The sequence below is a fragment of the Microcebus murinus genome, chromosome 14 (assembly GCF_040939455.1).
Source record: "Microcebus murinus isolate Inina chromosome 14, M.murinus_Inina_mat1.0, whole genome shotgun sequence".
NCBI classification, from domain to species: domain Eukaryota; kingdom Metazoa; phylum Chordata; class Mammalia; order Primates; family Cheirogaleidae; genus Microcebus; species Microcebus murinus.
The window spans coordinates 38311074-38331543 of record NC_134117.1 but is presented as its reverse complement, the minus strand read 5'-3'; the positions used below and the strand labels follow the sequence as shown (position 1 = coordinate 38331543).

The window sequence follows — 20470 nt, the reverse complement described above, 5'->3', positions numbered from 1 at the left end:
GACTTTTATACTATGTCAGTTCATCACAACACATAATTGTTGACAGAGTAAATATTGTCAATGAACAGCAATATTTCAAAACGAATCTTTTTTTTCTGAACAGTAGGTCTTAACAGTGGGCTTAAAATATTCAGTAAACTGTGCTATAAACAGATTTATTTTTTCATCCACTTATAGAACACAGGCAGAATAGATTTAACATAATTCTTAAGAGCCATAGAACTTTTTTTTTTTTTTATATTTACAACTTCGCTAACTGTTTAGACCAAGAGGCCTACATTTTGGCCTATCTTAATTCACTATGTCTTTTTTTACTAAGCTTAATCATTTCCAGTTTTTGATTTAAAGTGAGAGATGTGTGACTCTTCCTTTCACTTGAACAGTTAAAGGCCCTTGTAAGGCTATTAGTTGGCCTAATTTTAATTGTTGTGCCTCAGAGAATAGGGAGGCCCAAGCAGAGGAGGAGAGATTGGGGAAAGGCTGGTTGGTGGAGCATTCAGAACACATACAACATTTAGCTCATGGCACCTGAAAACAATTACAATTGCAATAGTAACATTAAAGCTACTGACAGTAGATCACCGTAACAGATATAATAATACTTTAAAAAGTTTAAAATATGGCAAGAATTACCAAAATGTGACCAAAAAACACAAAGTGAACACATGCTGTTGGACAAATGGGGCCAATAAACTCACTTGCTGCAAGGTTGCCACAGTCCTTCAATTTATAAAAAATACAATATCTGCAAAGTGCAATGAAGAGAAGCACAATAAAAGTGATATATGTTTGCATCATTGTCTGCTTTTAATTTGAACTTCAGTGTATCAGAGATACAGGAAAGGCTTCAATATAGGACTCTTTTTTTTTTTTTTGAGACAGGGTCTGTCTCCCTGTGTTGCCTGAGCTAGAGTGCAGTGGCATCATCATAACTTACTGCACCCTCTAACCCTTGGGCTGAAGCGATCCTCCTGCCTTAGCCTCCTTAGTAGCTGGGACTACAAGTGCGTCCCACCATGCCTGGCTAAGTTTTCTGTTTTTTGTAGAGAGGGGATCTCACTATGTTCCTCAGGCTGGTCTTGAACTCCTGGCTTGGAGCAATCCTTCTGCCTTGGCCTCCCAGAGTACTAGGATTACAGACGTGAGCCACCACCCCTGGCCAAATATAGGATTCTTTTTAAAAGTAATTTTTGCTCATCAGGAGAAAGTTATTGTGAAATATTATAAAATATAATATGGGTTTATCATGCCATGTTTCATGTCTTTTGCCAATTTTACTTTTTGCTATAGAATTTATTCAATAGTTTTATAATAGCAGGGAGTTGCTATTATAATAAGGTAATTTTACATTTACTAATATTTAGAGACCACATTATGTTATTTTAATTTATAAAACTTTTGGCACAAAAAAGTGCACCATGATTTATGAAAGATGTGTGTTAATTACATTAGTCAAACATGGAATCGTCTCAAACATAATTTCTTTAAATCCAACTCTATCTAATATGACAACTCTTGCTGGAAATGAAGTAATATTTTATTTTTATAACTCTTTTGTTAAAAAACTCTATGGTTTTTGAAGACAGTCTAGTAATCTTTTGAGAAAAAAGAATGTCTCAAAAATGCCTTCTGCAACTCCATTACCTCCTAATACAATAACTGTTGCTGAAAATGAAGAGTTTTAATCTGTTTTTCCTGGACAACAAAGCATATTACCAAAAGTCAGAAAAGTCCTCCTCTTAGGTACCTTTCCCTTTGGCACGGTGAAATATTGCCTCTTTTCTCAACATAGTATGTATTTTTATTTTTATAACTCCATAATTTTGCTCACATTGCTCTCTCTGCCTCCAATACACTTTCTTATCTACCTTGTGAGTTCCTTTTCATCGTCCAAAAACTAACTTGTTGTAGACTTGATATGTGTGACTTGTGGCTACACACTACTTTTTTAGAACTCCCATAGTCGCTATTCAAGGTGGATGTAGTCAGTTGTTTTTCTGTATTAGGAACTAGGTAGTCACACTAGCCAGTTGAACCAGAGGAGAAGCCATGATCAAAGCTGAACCAATCAGAACCTTAAACTGGGAATTTGGTTTTGTGGTATATTGGATTTTTTTTTTTTTGGTCTGTTTGTACAAGACCTGAAGCTGTTGAAATCAGCCTTGCTGTTAATTAAATCATGTTCGCTCCAACCAGAAAAAAAAAATAGAGTTTGGAATAGGGTCTTAAGAGGTTAAGCAATTTGCTGAGCATAACTGAGCTGGAAGGTCATTTCTATTGGGGACAGAATTACAATGGAGCAGAAATCATCTGCAAGCTAATGAAGCCAGTCTGCAGATTGTTTTCTACACTGATTTTCATGAGAGCTATCCTTCCAACCTATGTCTTCCTTTTTGCTTTTTCTAGTGTTAGTGATTTTATTCCTTGAATTAAAAGATCATTAAGAAGATGATGATTCAAATCATCTTCTCTGTAGCTTTTTCTGAGCAGCTACAAGCTGATTTAATTAATTTTAATCTGTTGTCAGGTACTTATATGTAATATGTATATGTTTTATTGTCCAAGATTAAAGGCCTAAACTTGAGTGCCTACTGTGATCTAGACATAATGGTAAGTATTATTATGATGCATGCACTCTAAAGTCTATATTCTGTCTATATTATCAATGAGGTTATATCCTTTGCCCATCATGCAGTTAGAAACTGAGGAAGACTGCTACCCCAAGTCTATCTGATTTCAGAGACTGTTTAAGCACCTAATGTATGTCCGTGTGTACATTTAAAGGTCACCTAAGTACATACGGACATACATTAGATGCTTAAATTATGTAGATTCTTTCTTTTCTGCTTCTTTAATGTAAAAATAATGTATTTATTTTATATTTTGATATTGTACTCAGAGTAGTATTTCAGAAGATATGGAAATTGTAATCATAGAACTCAATTGATGACGTCTTATAAACCTAATAGTAGCACTATTTTTTAAAAAACTATAAAAGAAAGTAGTATGATAGAGTTAGAGAATACAACCAATGTAAAAATGAAGGAAAATTTAATAATTTCACTCGCAGTTTTCATAGGTGGCAGTGAATGCTAATTTGGCTATGCAATTAGAAATACTTATAACTATACTTTGTCTAGTGTAACTAAGATTTGTTACTAACTTTATGCAATTAGTGCAACTTGATTTACCATGAAGAAAAATCCATAAATTATTTCAGACCTGCTGAAATATGATTAGTCATAATTAGGCTGTATATTTGTGATTTTTCTTTTAAATATATATCCCAATTCTCACCCCTATCAATAGATTTTAAAAAGTTGGAAATAGCCAATTCATCTAGAACAACAAGAAAAGGGAGTGGGGGAAAGACTTGTGATTTTATTTAATAATTATTTTAAAATCAAAGTAATTAGAGCAAATCTACTTTTAACTGAATGCCAGGGATTATTGATGTGAAATTGTTAGGATAAACCTGTATATCCCTTTTCCTCCCTTGCTACAATTCAGCAAGAACTTAATCATCACTAGATCAGTGATAAGTAGGGATCTTGACATTTTGTCCAGGCAGACCTTATGAGTAGTAGCTAAAGAAAGCATGCTTTTTCATTTGGGATTTTGCTTCAAAAATCAGTGATAATCCTACAACTATACCAGCATATGAACACAAAAATTCTATGCCCATGACACCCATTTGTTAGAGTAAAAACTCTGGAAACAACGTCTATCAAAAAGCATTGGTTTAATAAATTATGGTATGGCCATTCCAAAATATTACAAATTGAATGCAACCATTAAAAAGAATGAGTCACCTCTTTATGTAGTATATAGAATGATCTGCAAGACACAGAGTAAAAAGACCAAGGTGCAGTGCAGTGTGTAAAGTATACTAACATTCGATAAAATACTGTGTGAAATTTTCTCATGTGCATGTATTTTCCATTTAAAATACATTAAAAGTTAAAAAACAATTTAAGTAGCCATTATCTAAAATGCTCCAGATTCCTTAAATAATCCTCTTTTGATTTTGTATCGATTTAGATTTCCATCTCCCACCCTCCAGTGACAGGTAATGAAATAGCTACAGTTTTCTTGAATTTTTTTTCCAACTTTATAAATACACAGAATTTCTTTTTTACATAAATCCTTCCTTAACTGCTCAGTTGGATAGATAAGAAGAAGAGGCATCCCTCCTTGGTTGGTTTCATATCCTCACCCCAACACTCCCCACCTCCCATCTAGAAATAAGCAGGAAGCCTAGTTCTACCGAAGAACTAAGGTAGATGTATTGAGATGTGCAGAGATTGAGAGTCTCTGGCTGCAATCAGTTCCTGTAGAAAGGAAGGCATCCAATGATCAGGGCCCTTTAAACATTTGCTCCTTTTCCCCTTTTAAACAGAAGACTCTTCTTTTTGAAGAAAGGGTTTCTGTTACCTTTCCTCTATTGTGCTTTATTGGACATGGCAGGCCTTAGAATTGGCCTTCCTGGCACTTCAGAAAACAAGCACATAGAGAAAAAGGTTTCTCCTGGGTGAGGAAGCTGAGACTTCCAGACAAAAGGAATGTAACAACAGACATCCTGCCAATTCCTCTCTCAGTGAAGAACCAATGGGCTTGTGTCCCATTGGCTGAACCCCTTGAAATTGAACCGCTTCCAGGAACACAAAAACAACAACCATTCTAGGACATCTGCGTTATTTAAAGAAACTTTTGGGACAATGGATCAGTCACTATTATCCTTCGAATGCCTTAAGCCCAGGATTTTGTGGTTTCGATGGAGATTTTTAGAATACTACAGAACAAATTTAAATTGGGAAGCTTGCTTTCCCCCTTCCCCAGTATAAACTATATCAAATCTAGCAAGTAAAACTGCATAGACAGCTTAGATTTCATTTCCCTATCCTCCTTCCAATCAATAGATTGTAATTTAAGCAAACCTTGAAATATTCAAGTCACCTAGCAAGAAAGAAAAGAGTGGAATGGGGGAAGATTTGTGATTTTTATTTAATAATTATTTTAAAATCAAACTAATTAGAGTAAATCTTCTTTGAATGTAGTAGTATTTATGATATTTCAAATTAACTTATTTGGTACAAAATCTGCATTTATTATCTGTATTTACAAACACACATCCTCTTTCTGTCAACCACCAAGTACTTTGGCATTAATTATGTGGACAGTTTCCTTCCTTGTCCAATCTATATTGGCCACTTAAGGAGATATTACTAATTTATTGGACATTATTTTTGAAAGTCGTAATGTAAGATTCAATCTCATACTACCATGATCATTTGAGTTTCTCATCAAAGAACACATTTTTCTTTAAAGTTACTCTAGAACTGAGCAATACTGCCTTACATTTAGACAATAGATTTCCTCTGATCATCTTTAAACATGTCACCACATTTCTATTCCTGTAGAACACACATACATACACACATTCCCCTCAAAGATCACAATCCCCAAATTTATCTATACTTGTAATATTTCATGATATTAAAAGTAAATTTTATTTCAAAAACCATCACAGCCTAGAAATATAATTTAAGCATTGAGATAGTACATTTCAGAAAAATAAGCTAATATTTTCATGTGAAATTTTAGATACCTATCATTTGTCATTCTAAGACCTCCTTGCCTTCTAGACTCTAAGATCAAAGGGAAAAGGGCTATGCATTTAGGGACTATAAGCTGAAATTATTTATCTCAATTCAATATAGAATATTTATCAGAATCAAGACAACAATCAATGTATACAAAAATTTACATAACAAGAGGAACAATAGACGATGCAGCACCTTCAGAAAAATAATTAAAAGTTTTGTTGCATTTACAGGTAAGTGCCACACTGAGAATTTACAACACAGTAATTTACTGCAATCACAGGGGAGTTCCATAAAGAAACAAAGCTCTTACACTCCAGATTTTCAGATGGTATTATTGGAATGCTTAACTAAAACCACAGAATTTGTACATCCTTAGGACTGAGCTCACAAAAGCCATAAAAGGTTTTCATAGCATATATTATATAAAAGGAGTCCACTGCGTTCGGACAGCTGGTTCAGTGTCTCTGACAGGTGTGAAGCCTAGAAGAATTACTGGCTTGATGGTGATCTTTCTGTATCTGGCAAGACAGACCTTCTCCACAGTAACAACGCTGGAATATTTCCAGCCCATGGGAGCCTTTTCTCCTGTGCTTGGTGCACACTTGACCTTCTGTGAGGACAGGTTTACAGATCTTGGACCAGAAATGTCTAGCACAACACAGTCCTGTGGCGCAGTCTGATGATCGAAGACAGACAGAACCCTCTTGCCCTATGAAAGAGGAGACAGTAGGAAAAGGACGTGGTTACTGCTAAACCTACATCATTTCATTGAAATAATTCAAAAGACACTTCCGATGTGCTAACAAAGAAGAATAAATCTTAAGGTTCCTTAACCCACCTTTGGTGTGATACATTTTGGAAGACAGTGTGGTTCTCCTGGAGTACCCATCCAAGGGGCTGTGATCACTCCCAAAGCTTTCAATGATGGTTTCTTCGATTTCCCCTCGATGGAAATGATTTTGATCAGAAGGCATACATATTCCTAAGGAAGCAGGAAATAGTGAGTAACTCCGGGGTTGCAATGCGTTACTGCTAACAGCTCTGACAGCGCAGTCTCCTCCGCCTGCATCAACTAGAGATACCCCATTGCAGTGAAGTTATTTTAAACACAAGTCCAACTTCCTCCCTAGTGTTAATGCAGAACTCCTGGGAGGGGCAGAAGCAATAATGTGTACGCTGTACCATCATATGAAACATCCCCAGCATAGCCACATAAAATACTTTCCTAGCAACTGTGGTATCGGCAAGTGAGATTTCTGTCCATTTTAATATCACCCTTGGGGTAAGAAAAAGAAAACTGGTCACTTTAAAAAAAAGTGTTCTTAAAAATAACTTCTCTGCCCTTAGTGCTATATGGGTACTGCCAGACTAAGTTAAGCAAATGCAATGCCAGCTGCGTGGAAGATTACAATCTCACCCACCAGTTACTTTACTGTATAATTTCTTTATTACAGAGATTTAGTTAATTCATCCTGGAGTACTGCTGAGTCCTAACGAGGGTCGCCACCCTGTGTGTGTATTTCTGGAGACCTCTTTGGCTGTCTAAATCTACCCCTCCGAAACATTACATTTCAGTGGATCTGTGGTTGAGGGGAGGAGGACTTATTTTAACGTAGCGGAGGGTAGAGGGAGGGGGAAGGATGGAGGGGATGGTGTGTGTGTGTGTGTGTGTGTGTGTGTGAAGAGTATCAAGATCTCTCTTTAAAAAATGATCAGTGCAGATAAATCGCTGTCCTCCAGTTTACAACAGTTTCAACTGAGATCCTGAGAGAGAGGCTAGTCTGGGAAAGCCCTGAGAGTCACTGTAAGAAAAATGGAAAGGATAGCTAAACACCAATGCTGGTTTCGTTGGTCTCGCTGCATGGTCCTACTGCCTTCTGCGTCCTCTTTCTCAATTGGGTTTCCCAGGCAAAATTTTAGGAACGGGTCCTCTAAGAGGGAAGCTGTCGTGTTAACTCATTGAGAGACGGAGAGGAAGAGAACTCATTGAGAGACTCCGAGACCTCCGGACTTCTCTCTCCTCCCAGACCGAACGCTCGCAGTGAAGGTATTTCACCTGGACCCCCGCATGCTGGACACCTGTTTGCAGGTGACGCTGCAGCATTCGCAGAGCGGAGACCGTTCGTTCTCTCCCATCCTGTAGGGCGCTCAAAGGCAGAACGGCTGGAGTCCTACAGGGAGCTACAGGACTCACCATTTTTGCAGAAATTCCCGGGGCAGCACATAGCGTGACGCAAGCAGCGTTTTCGGCGCTTCCTGCAGGCGAGACAGATTTGCACGCCCGCGCCCCCTCCGCGGGTGGGACTAGCGCAGTACTCATCGGTGCCGCACTCCTCGTCCTCTGCGCACGGGTATGGCTGCGAGAAGGGGGCGAGGAGAGGGTGAGGCACCTAGGATTCCAAGTACCCACAACTCCTGGACCTGGATGCTCATCTCAGTGCGCTATCTGTCCGCCTCTCCAAAAGCTGTTGCTGCCCACTGCTCCCAAATGCAGCGCTTCCAAATGCGCCCTGAACCGCACACGCTCGGCACGTTGTACGCCCTCCTCTCCTAACGGGACCCCCTCGAGGTCACAGCATCTCAGGATCCCCGCGACCCCTCTCACCTGGTAGTTGTCAAGGGAGTGATGCTTGTTCCCGCCCTCGTACAGAATTCCGGGCGCGGCGCTGACCGCGGAGCCTGGGTGCCCGGCAGCGCCGCCCAGCGGCGGGGGCAGGTTCTTGATGGCGTTGGAATTGACCAGAACTGAGTTCAAGGTGGCGCTCACTCCCAGCGGAGGGTGGCCGCAAAGGCTCGCGGCTACTAGGGCGACCAAGACCCGGGCAGCTCCCACCGTGCCCGGAGCAGTCATCTCAGAAGGACTCAAGGGTGAGAAAGAGAGAGAAAGGAGGAATGCCACTTTGCAAGCCTGGACCCCGGGGCAACCGTGCTGGTGCCCGGCTGCACAGTCAGGGTTCCGGGAGCCTCCTGCGGTCCCAGAGTCCTGACTGCGGGGCGCACGGAGCTCTGCGCCGCCACCGCCACCGCGGCTGCCTTTATACTGCGGGCTCTGAGCATTCCGGCCCCTCCAGGGGGAGACAACAAAGCCGGGATGAGATTTCAAAGCGTTGGGAGGGGCTGGGAGGGGGTGTGTTTGTGTACATGAAGGGGGGCCTTTGACACTCTTCACCCCGCCCCTCCCTTGCGCAGTCGCTCCGCCGGCACAGCGCACCTTGGGGTGACGGTTATCAGTGAGCATTAGAGCAGACGAGTTTAACAGATGCAGGAGGCGGGAGGAACTCTGGAAACATGGGTGCCCTTACCTTGCAGTAGGGATCGGATTATCTGGATCTGAAAGACTTCAGAGCCTAATGGTGATGATACTCTGCAAAAACACTTGGCGCCCCTCTGCTTTGCAACGGTACTCGTTTATCGTGCACACAGATACTGTTCAGTATTTAATACGAACCGATCAGTAATTCAGTGTCTTTACAGCGAAACGTCTCTGCGAGAGGGCCAGGTGGCGGGTGCAAGTTGCTTCTTAACCCTTTAGAGTCGCGGTTTGCGAGTTTGAGAGAGGTCCTGGGCTTTAAGATGGTTCAATTGCCACTGCTCCCTCCAGCCACTGCGAGAAAAAATGTGCAAAGAAAAGGAAATTTGCACATCAAAAGGGGGTAAGAAGGAAGAAGAACTAATTCTCTCTTGATGGGAAGTTTAGAGAGGGAGGCGAGAGACTGGGGCTTGGAAATTAGATCAGGGGCGGAGGGAAGAGGGAAATGAACATCCGATAATCAAACTATTTAATGTTGTTCTTTGAATCTGAGCAGTCGCGGCGGTAGATGAACTTGATTAGGCAGACGCGCGAGATCAAAGTGGCTGGAGCCAAAGCGGACAGGGTCCGACATGCCAGGTCAGTCGCCCTTCCGCGGTCCCCCCTTCTCAGTGGTGGGTTAATGCAGGGAGATAAGAAACCCCGAAGGCTTAGCGCCTGACTTCCTCGTTAGTATTTCATATCGCAGTGCTTGAGAACGCGTGTGTTTGATCCCAAGTCAAACCTTTCTCAGGACCAAGGAATACCCCCTCTAGGGAGATAAGAGACTACCTTGAGGAAAAGGAGAGCTGAAAGTGAATCAGAAAGTGAATTTGACGTCATTCAAATCCATGTAAAAGAAAATAATAAAGGCTGGTGCATACAGATGTTGTCATGTTTGTGAGTTGGAAATAATGATCTGTTCATTAAAAACAAGTCATATTGGAAGCTTAGAGCCCTAGCATTGGACTACTGTTGATGTTGTCGCCTTCTTTTTTTTTTAAATGTTTTTTTTGGTGAGATGTAGGGAAGCGGTGCAGTGAATACAAACATTTATGAGACAAGAATTCTCATTCTAGAGAATAAACTTCTCTTTATTCTAATTATAATAATAATAAAATATATAATACAATTATAGCAATAATAAAAGATAAGAAATGTACATAATTCCTTTAAAAACAGGTTGATGTAATTAGTATCAGGAAATGGACAGCTGCTACCTGCAAGAGTTGATTAAATAATCACTGTTGAATAAAAGTGACTGAAATATATTTATTTTGTGCACCTCTAATTTCTATAGGTCTAGGCTAGCTATAATTATTCCACATACTGACCTACTGGGGCCACCACCAAGTAAAGCCAGGGATGGTTTTAAAAGTAATAAAATCCTGAAGTTGAAGGAGTAGAGAGGAAGAGTAATTAAAAAACAAAGTTTGTGATTCCCTCAGTTTCAGAGGTCATATTAAGAACATATTCTAAACAATTCTTTAATACAGCCCCTAGTTAGATTGGTGTCTTTCCCATCACAAATTCCACCTGTCCTGGGAAATATCCTTTGGCTTATTGATAGCTCCAGCTTGAAAGTTGAACATAGAATAAACTTTCTATATCAACTTTCTACATATTTTTTTTAGGGTTTTATGAACATGTGCAATGATCTAGACTTGGCTACTTCTCTAGAAATTTTTGGAACAAACTGAAATTTAGAAACAAAGGGGAGTTTTTTTTTATTGGCTTTTTAAAAATGATTGTCAGAAATAATTCAAAAACAAGTGTGAGTTAGCAATGAACCAGGTCTCCCTGGCAGATATGGCCCTACCACTCATCAGACTTGAAGTTTACATAAGCACAGAGGAATTATAGGGTAAAAAGGTAAAAGCATAGGAGAATTATGTGTCATATTATTGCTTGCAGAATATTAATAACAATATCGATAATCAATGTATTGACCACCTTCCATGTACTAGAATATGTGCACGCTGTCTTAAGTGTATATGATGTGAAAATGTGGAGAAAAAAATCCCCTGCCCATCGGAAGGGTGAAAATGTTTTTTCCTAGTCCTACAAGCCTATTTAAATATTTAGACTCTAGAAATACACATGTGCCCACATTAAGGGCCAATCTTTTCCCTTCTTTTTGGAAGAGATGGTATGTGATTAATGAATTTAATGAATTTAGTTCATCAAGACCATAGATTCACAAAAGAAAACATTGCTTGGAGATGAAAAAAGAAAAGCAGAACAATTTAATCAAAAAGAGAGAAACTTTAACAAAGAGGCATGTTGCATAAATTTAATCTTTATACCTGAACATATATTGTATGTCTATTGTGGTTTAATATTCATTGAGCTTAGACATAATCTGTTGAGTTAGGGGAGCTAAGCCAAGAGTAGGGTTTTAAGAGTGGACTACCTTCTTCATCTTTCATGTTGCTCCTGCAGTTGTCATGAGTTTAAAACTAATCATGAGTTGGTCAATGTCGGAGTTCCTACTATGTGCTAAGCACTGTACTTGATGTTTGTGTAGTAAAAGATGAATACTCATACAATCTACCTTCAAATGATTTAGAGGACAGAGAAGATATAAACTCACAAACTGTACAGGTGAGAAATTATATACGTTGTCTTCAGAGAGGGCTAAATATGTAGCAAACCAACCCTTTGTTCCAAATGAGCAAATTTACTTTTTCAGTGTATTCTCCATTTGAAAATCCTTTCCATGATTTACTTTTCTCACTGGCAACAAGACTGCAATGTAGGTAAAGAGATAAAGTACAATTAATTGTTCTATCAGCAGCCAGTTAATATTAAGTGAATGCCCATTAGTGAGGGTAAATCTCAAAATATCAAAGGCAGGCTCCTTGTCCTCAGAAAGCTTTTGTCTATAATAGAGTAGTTGGGGAAACAAAATATACTTACATGAGGATGGGGGTAAAAATTTTTCCAACCTGGATTATATTTTAGCACATATTAGGTCATGGGGAAGAAATAAAAAGGCCCAAGAACCGTGACCAATTAGTCTCAGGAAAGAGAGGATTCTGATGATTCTCTAAGTCTCTCTTATAGCTGGGTGACAGAGGAGGAGGGAGCCAGAGCAGGTATATTTAGTTTATTAAACTTATTTTATTTAGTCCTGCAGGAAACCCTGCCTCCTATTTGATCTGGCTTAAATGTGGCTATAATTAATGCAATAAGTTTAATATTTTATACTAGATTTTAAAATAGGTGAAATACACTTATCAATGTGGAACTGAACCTCATAACTCAGTAAAGGCATAATACATTCTTTCTTCATATTGTAAGTGTTGGATGCCAGGCATAGCATACTTATCAACTTCTTCATCCTTGGGGGAGACCGACAAATCCACTCCAAAAAACACCATGCTATTCACAAACTGTTTGTTCATCTTTCTTATGTGAGGTTCTTTTCTGGCTGCTGCATTTTTTAACTCCCTCCTTTCTCTCTTTTTTCCCTCCCTCCTTCCCTTCTTCTTTCCTTCTTTCTCTTTGTCAAAGGAAGCAGATTTGTTATCATATAATATTACTTGGCTAGGAAAACACTGAATAAATGTTATTCCTTATGGTGGGTGTTGCCAACATTTGTGTTGGTGTCAACCTTCAATTTATAGCAGGGATTCCTCATTCCTGATGTTTAGTAAAAATGTTATGACTTTCTCGTTGGCCTTTAAAACATTTTGGTCTTAATGTTCTCCCTGATGTGAAAAGAACTTTTAGACCCAGCCCATGTTATGACTCTCCTGAGAGCTGGATTTCTGCACTCCTCAGTACAAAGAGAAGGCAAGATTTGATGGTGATTATGTTTATTTGGTCAGTGGAGATGGCCAGTCCAGATAAATCAGGCTCCATGGTAGCTTTCTAACCTAGCTCAGAAGATGTGTTTTACTGGAGCAGGACATTAAAAACTAAGCTGATGCTTCTTAATTGCCTTACCCAAAAAAACAAAAAAACAAAAAAAACTAATCTGATGATAGAGCTCAAAACCGAGAAAACATTTGGCCAAAATTCAATGAGGATGGTGTCTAAACCACACATCTGCCTGCATCTTTGCTGAGGTTTTGACACTCAGAAAGGTCTGTGGTGTGAGGGTATGGGGAGTGCAATGGCCCCCTTAAATCTCCTAAAGGATTTAATGTTTCCAAACGTAAAGATAGGCCATTGTTGTCAGAAAGCAGCCCTCTGGGGGGCCGAGGCGGGCAGATTGCTCAAGGTTAGGAGTTTGAAATCAGCCTGAGCAAGAGCTGGAGCCTGTCTCTACTATAACTAGAAAGAAATTAATTGGCCAACTAATATATATAGAAAAATCTAGCCAGGCATAGTGGTGCATGCCTGTAGTCCCAGCTACTCGGGAGGCTGAGGCAGTAGGATTACTTGAGCCCAGGAGTTTGAGGTTGCTGTGAGCTTGGCTGATGCCATGGCACTCACTCTAACCTGGGCAACAAAGCGAGACTCTGTCTCAAAAAAATTAAAAAAATAAAAAATAAGCAGGGTGTGAGACCCCCATTGAACAATCTCCATATCTAGAGAAAAATAATTTTTTTCTATGCCACTGTTTTTTGTTATTACTTCCTTTATAATACAGGCATACTCGAAGGGTCATGGCCAAGAAAGGCATCACATCATGGGGTCAGGAGGCTGAGGCTGGACTTCTCTATACGCGGCACTTCCACTGTGACAACCTTCAGATGCCTCATAAACATGGGACCTTTATCAAGCCATTTAACTCTTGGTGTTAGTGTTGGTTTCTCATTTATAAAATTGGATGCAGGGGAGATGGAGAGGTCCCTTCTGACTACAAAAGCCTCTTTCTCTCTCTCTTTAGCACTGCATGGGCAAGGCCTTTTGTATTCTGGTTAAATAGGAACATCCTGCATAAAGTAACAATCATTGACATCAACACTGAGTATGTTGATTTTGGAGATACTGGCATGTAAGTTTTAAGTCTGTTGAGACAAGGTGAATTACTTTGAACCAGGTGATTTCTAAAAAAAATGTGTGTATATATGTATATATATATATGTATGTATGTATGTACATATATAAAGAGAGAGAGGGGATAGAGAGACATGGAGAGAGAGGGAGAGAGGGAAATTGGTTGTAATGTTTTAGAGTTGATTTTTTTTCAACTATCACTAAATTTCAAACTAGTGGACTATAATAGAACCTCGAGGTGAAAACTAGAAAACAGGACCTTGAAAACACTCTGGTGTCCTGACAGCCAGTCTTAGAAATGCCAGAGAGTGAACCAAGATGTAGGTGGAAACTACAACGATTCACTTTTGACAGGGGAGGTAAGAGGTGTATCATGAACGCAAGGCTGCTCCATCATCCTTAAGTTACAAACATAAAATACTGTCCGGCGGAGGCCTGGGAGCCAGTGGAAGGAGTCCCGCACACCCGCGGCTCCCCGGCCAGGGCGCTGGAGCCCGTCCGGTCCCCGCAGACCCGCCGGGGGCGCCCGCACTCAAGCGAGCCGCGCACTCCCATTGTTCGCGTGCTGGGGCAGGCCGCTCACGGTGGCTGCACTTTGGTGTCACAGCCCGTCGCCAGCATACAGTAGTGTAAAATGAAGCTTGTTTAAAGACTCTCTTTGATGAGCGGAGATCAAACGGCCTGGGGACCCCCGGTCTTAATCAGACTTGAGCCAGGATGGCATTTTCGCAAACAGTCCGTTTGCTCGGCCCTGGGCAGACTTTGTGCTCAGCACATTCATCCGGCCGCGGGGCGGGTAATCCCGGCTGAAGCCCCTGGCCCTGCTCGCAAATCCATTCACACTACAATGGCTGCTGTTGGTTCGCTGTGTCAGTTCACGGGCAAATAAATATAGGGCCTTTCTGACTTAATTAGAGGCGGGTGAGGGGAAAGGCGACGGAGGGGAAGATTAAAGCCCTGAGCGGCTTCAGGCTCCGCCGTGTCTCCGGCGTCTGGCGGGAAGTGGCAGAAACCCCGCTCTTCTGCTGCCCCCTGGTGGAACTTCCGCAGAAGTTCTTAGGGGGAGAAGATAAAAGTATTTATTAATCCTGTGGTTTACTCTTGCAAGAGATTTATTTGACAGGTTTAACCGCTTGTGTGTTGTGTACTTTCTCCACTTCTTATGCTGAAAATTCTTCGAAGCTAAATATTCTCTTGTCTTTCTTAATATTCCACGCAGTGCCTTGTTCATAGAATAATTTAAATCTGTGCATGTTAGAACTGAAATGGTAACGTCCAGTAGTGTCACCACCGAACTCTAAAGAAAAAGGAACTTGGATCCAAGGCATAGGTTCTCAGCAAATGTTTGTTTAGTTTGATTGACGTTAAGGGCTCTATAGTGCGTTCCTGGATACAAATGTCTGGGTCTCCAGATTATTATACATATTGTGTTATACGGAAATCCTAGACCAAACAAATTTTAGGAAAGTTCATACATATCTAACTATTCAAGGAGAATAAAAATATATCCGAATATTATTTTTTCATTTATTCGACTAAGAAAATAATAATTTCAGATTTTCATTTTCAAAAAAATGATGCATACCTTATGCAAAACAATAGTTAAAATACACTATTTAATACTTCCATTTCGTTACAGCCAACATGATGTACAAGTAGAAAAGGAACAACAGGAAAATCAATAAAACAGCATACTGGAAGTACAGCTCCTAGCATAATAGGTGTAGCTGTTGACATGTGTTAATGGAAGTTATGCATTTTATTATTTAATAGCTAATAATTTTAAACTATTCCCCAAGCTTTTTTTTATAGTTCATTATTCTTGATGAGTTCTGGAAGAAAAAAAAAGTTCCTCTACTATTAGAATTTCTTATAAAGAAGAAACGATTCTGGAAGATGTGTGAGAAATACCATCTCTAAACATTCAATTGAATATTTATTGTACACTAAATGTTTAGTTTTCAGTTATACGCTAAGTAAAAAATTGCATACTATTATTTTAGCATTGTATTCTGAAATATAAGAATGACCTTAAAGTGAGCAGCAAATTGACCTCAATCACAACTTCTCAAAATGTCATTGACGTTTTAATTATACCATGTCCACATTTTGTGGCTGAGCAATGGTCTCCATCAGTATCTCTATAGTCTTCTCATGATATTGCTGCTATCCAGTTGCTTCTTTCTATTTACAACAAGAAAAACACTCTTTAAAGTAAGCTCTAAGTTTAACAAATGAGTGATAAGCATTTTGCAAATATCAATTGCGATGTGAATTTAGCTTAACCACAATCTTATTTAGAAGGTATTGTAGTGTCAAGGCAGAGAGCAGAGTGATAAATTAGCTTTCTATCAGGAGAGTATCTTTTGTTCCCTTTTTAGCTAATACCATTTTCTATTGTGATTCACACTGGCTAATAATTTTAGAAGGGAACTGTGGCTAGAGCTGTGAAGTCTAAAGGTTTAAAGTGTTTGTTTTCTTTGTATTTAGAGTTTCTGATTTGCAGGAAAAGTGCTAAATTTGTTTGAAAAATTACATTGCTATGGTTTCATTGACAACTGAAATTAGAAAAATAATTAGGTAAATGAATAAATAAGTGGAGCTTTTACTTGCAAGTGTGTAAGGAATAGGAAAGAAAATCATAGATTTCTTTCATGTTTTTGTGCTCATTGAAAGGCAAGTATTAGTCAATTAAAGATGCTTTTATCCTTAACTCTACAGGCCTGTGATTTTTAATATTCATTAAACTAAAACCACTTTCAGCTTTAGCTTGCTAGAATCCCAAGTAAATGTATTGTAACAAAATTACAGTTGGCATCCTTGCCTTTTATCTGATTTTAAATTTTATCATGAAATGCTTGATATGGGTTTTATACACATACACATCATATTAAGAAAGTTCCATCAGAGTAGGGCCTGTCCGGAGGTGGAGGGTTATCAATCCTGCTAGGGTACCCTGCAGACGACTTGGAACCAGTGCACTTCTCCCTGGCATGGGCAAGGATTAATCTTCTTGGCCTTGGGAGGCAAGGGAGCCCACGTGGACAAATCTTGGGGAAGAGCGCAGTGTGGGTCCCAGCTTTGGTGTGCTGGCAGGGCACCCCTTCCCCCACCGGAGGGCTGCACCCTCAGCTCAGGCCAGGATGGGGAACCTTCCAGCTCTCAGCACGGTTGTGGGTGAGCTTGGCTGCCTTGGGCTCCTACCTGCCAGCAGATGCTGGAGAAAGACCACGGAACAGAGGAGAGAGGAGAGGAGCAGCAGACAGCCAGATTGTGACTCTCAGATGGCCCCCGCCCCTCCACAAGCAGATTTTCTGTTTGGGTGGGGCAACTTCAACTCCTCCCTTGCCGCTTTGCCCAGAAGCTGTGAGCAGACCTTTGACCTCAGCCGAAACAGCTACCTCACCAGCTTCTGTGGAGCCTGAGGGCAAACCCACCCAACACAGCCCCACCCAGCTGCACTCCCCCACCACCTCTGCTTTGGCAGAGAATAAGGACTCACCTGAAGTTCCACGCCTTCCCACACTACCTGGGCCATTCCAGAGCTTCTCCTGAGGTACTAGAGCCAGTCGCAGGATCCAAAAACAGCATTGCAGCTTGTTCCTTCCCGCAAGTGCCACCTACTGGACTGGGAGATCAATTTGCATGCCCTTTACAGCATTTACTGACTCAATTTTACAGGGTTCGTGGGGGTCCAAACAGTGGCCATCTGGGAGAGCACCTACCCCTACTCGTAGGAAAACTGTGCTACTGGATAAGGGCAGGGCAGAAAGATCCCAGCCCAGGGCGTTAGCATACAAGCATTCAGGCCCCTCCCCCATAAACAGCCCTCCCAGCTTGCAGAGCTTGAACTGACCCTCCTACCAGTGGTTCCCCCTAGTGTCTGGAAAAGCAAGTTGTGAGCCCTGCTGAGGCTTTGCAAAGCCTTTCAGTCCCCCACAATTCAGCCACAATTTGTCTTTTTTTTTTTTTTTTTTCTTTTGAGACAAAGAGTCTGGCTCTTTTGCCTGGGCTAGAGTGCGGTGGTGTCACCCTAGCTCACAACAACCTCTAACTCCTGAGCTCAAGCGATCCTTCTGCCTCAGTTTCCCGAGTACCTGGGACTACAGGCATGCACCACCATGTCTGGCTAATTTTCTCTCTATATATTTTCAGTTGTCCAGCTAATTTCTTTCTATTTTTAGTAGAGACGGGGTCTCATTCTTGCTCAGGCTGATCTCAAACTCCGGAGCTCAAACGATCCTCCAGCTTGTTTGTTTACTTTTAACTTTTTAAGTAATTTTAGATTTAAGGGGTACATGATGCAGATTTGTTATATGGATATAACGTATTGTGTTTTTGTGTAACTCTCACCCAATTAGTGTAAGTAGTACTCATTAGGTAATTTCTCATCCTACGCCCCCCCTCCTCTCCCACTCTCCTGCTCTGCTCTGCTGAGTCTCCAAAGTCTATTATTCCACTCTCTATGTCCATGTGGGCTATTATTTAGCTCTCACTTATAAGTGAAAACATGTGCTATTTGGCCTTCTGTTTCTGAGTTATTTCGCTTACGATAATAGCTTCCAGTTCCATACATCTTGCGGCAAAAGACACGATTTCATTCTTTTGTATTGGCTGGGTAATATTCCACGGTATATGTCTTAGCCAGTTTTGTGTTGCTATAAAGGAATACCTGAGGCTGGGTAATTTATAAAGAAAAGAGGTTATTTGTCTCATTAAGCTAAAAAGCAGGCTGTACAAGAAGCATGGCACCAGCATCTGCTTCTAGTGAGGGCTTCAGGGAGCTTCCAATCAAGGCACAAGGTGAAGGAGCAAGCAGGCTGTCACAGGGAGAGAAAAGGAGCAAGAGAGAGAGGAGGAGGGGCCGGTCTCTTTTAAACATTCAGCTTTTCAGTAAACTATTAAGGAAAGAACTCACTCTTCATCTCATTAGGGAGGGCACCAAGCCCTTCATGAAAGAGCTGCCCCTGCTCCCATGACTCAAACACCTCCCACTAGACCCCACCTCCAACATTAGGGATCAAATTTCAACATTCAATTTTGGGGGGAAAAAAACATCTAAACCCTACCAGTATTTGTGCGAGGGCTGTCTTGAAAGTATCCAGCCATTGTTAATATATTTTTCATATTACATGGCTGGATACTTTCTGGTCATACACATAAACACACACACACATACATATTTATATATAATATGTAATATATATATATCACATTTTCTTTATCCAATCTTCCCCAGATGGACAACTTTAGGTTGATTTCATACCTTTGCTATTGTGAATAGTGGCACAATACACATATAATAGAAATGCAGGTATTTTTTTGATGTAATGGTTTTTCTTTTTTTCCTTTGGGCAGATATCCAGTAGTGGGATTGCTGGATCAAATGGTAGTCCTATTTTTACTTCTTTGAGAAATCTCCATGCTGTTTTCCATAGAGTTTGTACTAATTCACATATTCATCAACAGTGTATAAGAATTTCCTTTTCTTCACATCTTTGCTAACATCTACTGTTTTTTGACTTTTTAATAATGGCCATTCTGACTGATGTTAAATGATATCTCATTGTAGTTTTAATTTGCATTTCTCTGATGATTAGTGATGTTGACTATTTTTCATATGTTTTTTGGCCATTTGTATGACTTCTTTTGAGAAATTGATAAAAATAGACAAATGAGACTTAAACTGAAAAGCTTCTGTACAGTAAAAGAAATAATCAACAGAGTAAACAGACAATCTAAAGAATGAGACAAAATATTTGTAAACTATGTGTCCAACAAAGGACTAAATCCAGAACCAACAAGGAACTGAACTAAACAAGAAAAAACAAATGACTCCATTAAAAAGCAGTCAAAGGACATGAACAAACAATTTTCCTTTAATTAAGTGATATATTATCCAAATAGGTAACTTTTTTAGATGCTATCTTTGTATTCCTGATATCGGCTACTTTTAAAACTTATACATTATTTGATTAGTTTTTCTAATATTTCATTAGGGTTTTTGTGTCTGTGTTCATGAGAAAGATTGAGTCAAAAGTCATTTTATCTTTCCCTTTTACTTGTATTATTTATGTCTGATGTTGGAATCAAGGTTATGTCAGCCTAATAAAATAAGCTGCAGTTTATTTCTTTTTCCTCAATTCTCTGGAAAACAGAGATTTAAATTCTTTTTCCTGGAATTAGGTTGTAGTTATAAATGAAGTTTGATCTCATATGGGCCTGTATATTCAGAGCCTTCTGCCATGGCATCCTAGATCAGCATTGTCTGATAGAACTTTCTAGGATGTTAGGAATGTTCTATATTTGCAGTGACCTATAGGATAGCTATTAGTCACATGTGGCTAGCGTAACTGAAGAACTAAATGTGCATGACACATTTAAGATTACCACTGAGAATCTAAGGGAAGGTCTGTAAGCACAACATGTGATCAACTTGAGTGATCACACAATCAATCCTTTTATCTCAAATTCGTAATGGATTCCTACTTGAATGACTGTACACTGATTTACTTTCACTGAAATTAACATGTACAAGATGTGACAGTGGTGTGGAGGCAACATCCTCACTATCACTGACATCCCCTCCCTTGCCACGTCCCTAATGATCATGAGTGTTGATCTA

At 40.0% G+C, this 20470-nt stretch overlaps 1 protein-coding gene across 1 annotated transcript; it reads right to left on the bottom strand.

Moving 5' to 3' along the window:
- Positions 1-4959: 4959 nt before the first annotated feature.
- Positions 4960-9104, bottom strand: DKK1 (dickkopf Wnt signaling pathway inhibitor 1). The gene is made up of 4 exons (XM_012762864.2): positions 8212-9104; positions 7801-7963; positions 6445-6588; positions 4960-6315 (listed from the first exon to the last, which is right to left on the bottom strand). The coding sequence occupies exons 1-4, from the start codon at positions 8842-8844 to the stop codon at positions 6062-6064; spliced, it is 1194 nt and encodes a 397-aa protein (XP_012618318.2). The 5' UTR covers positions 8845-9104; the 3' UTR covers positions 4960-6061.
- Positions 9105-20470: the final 11366 nt, after the last annotated feature.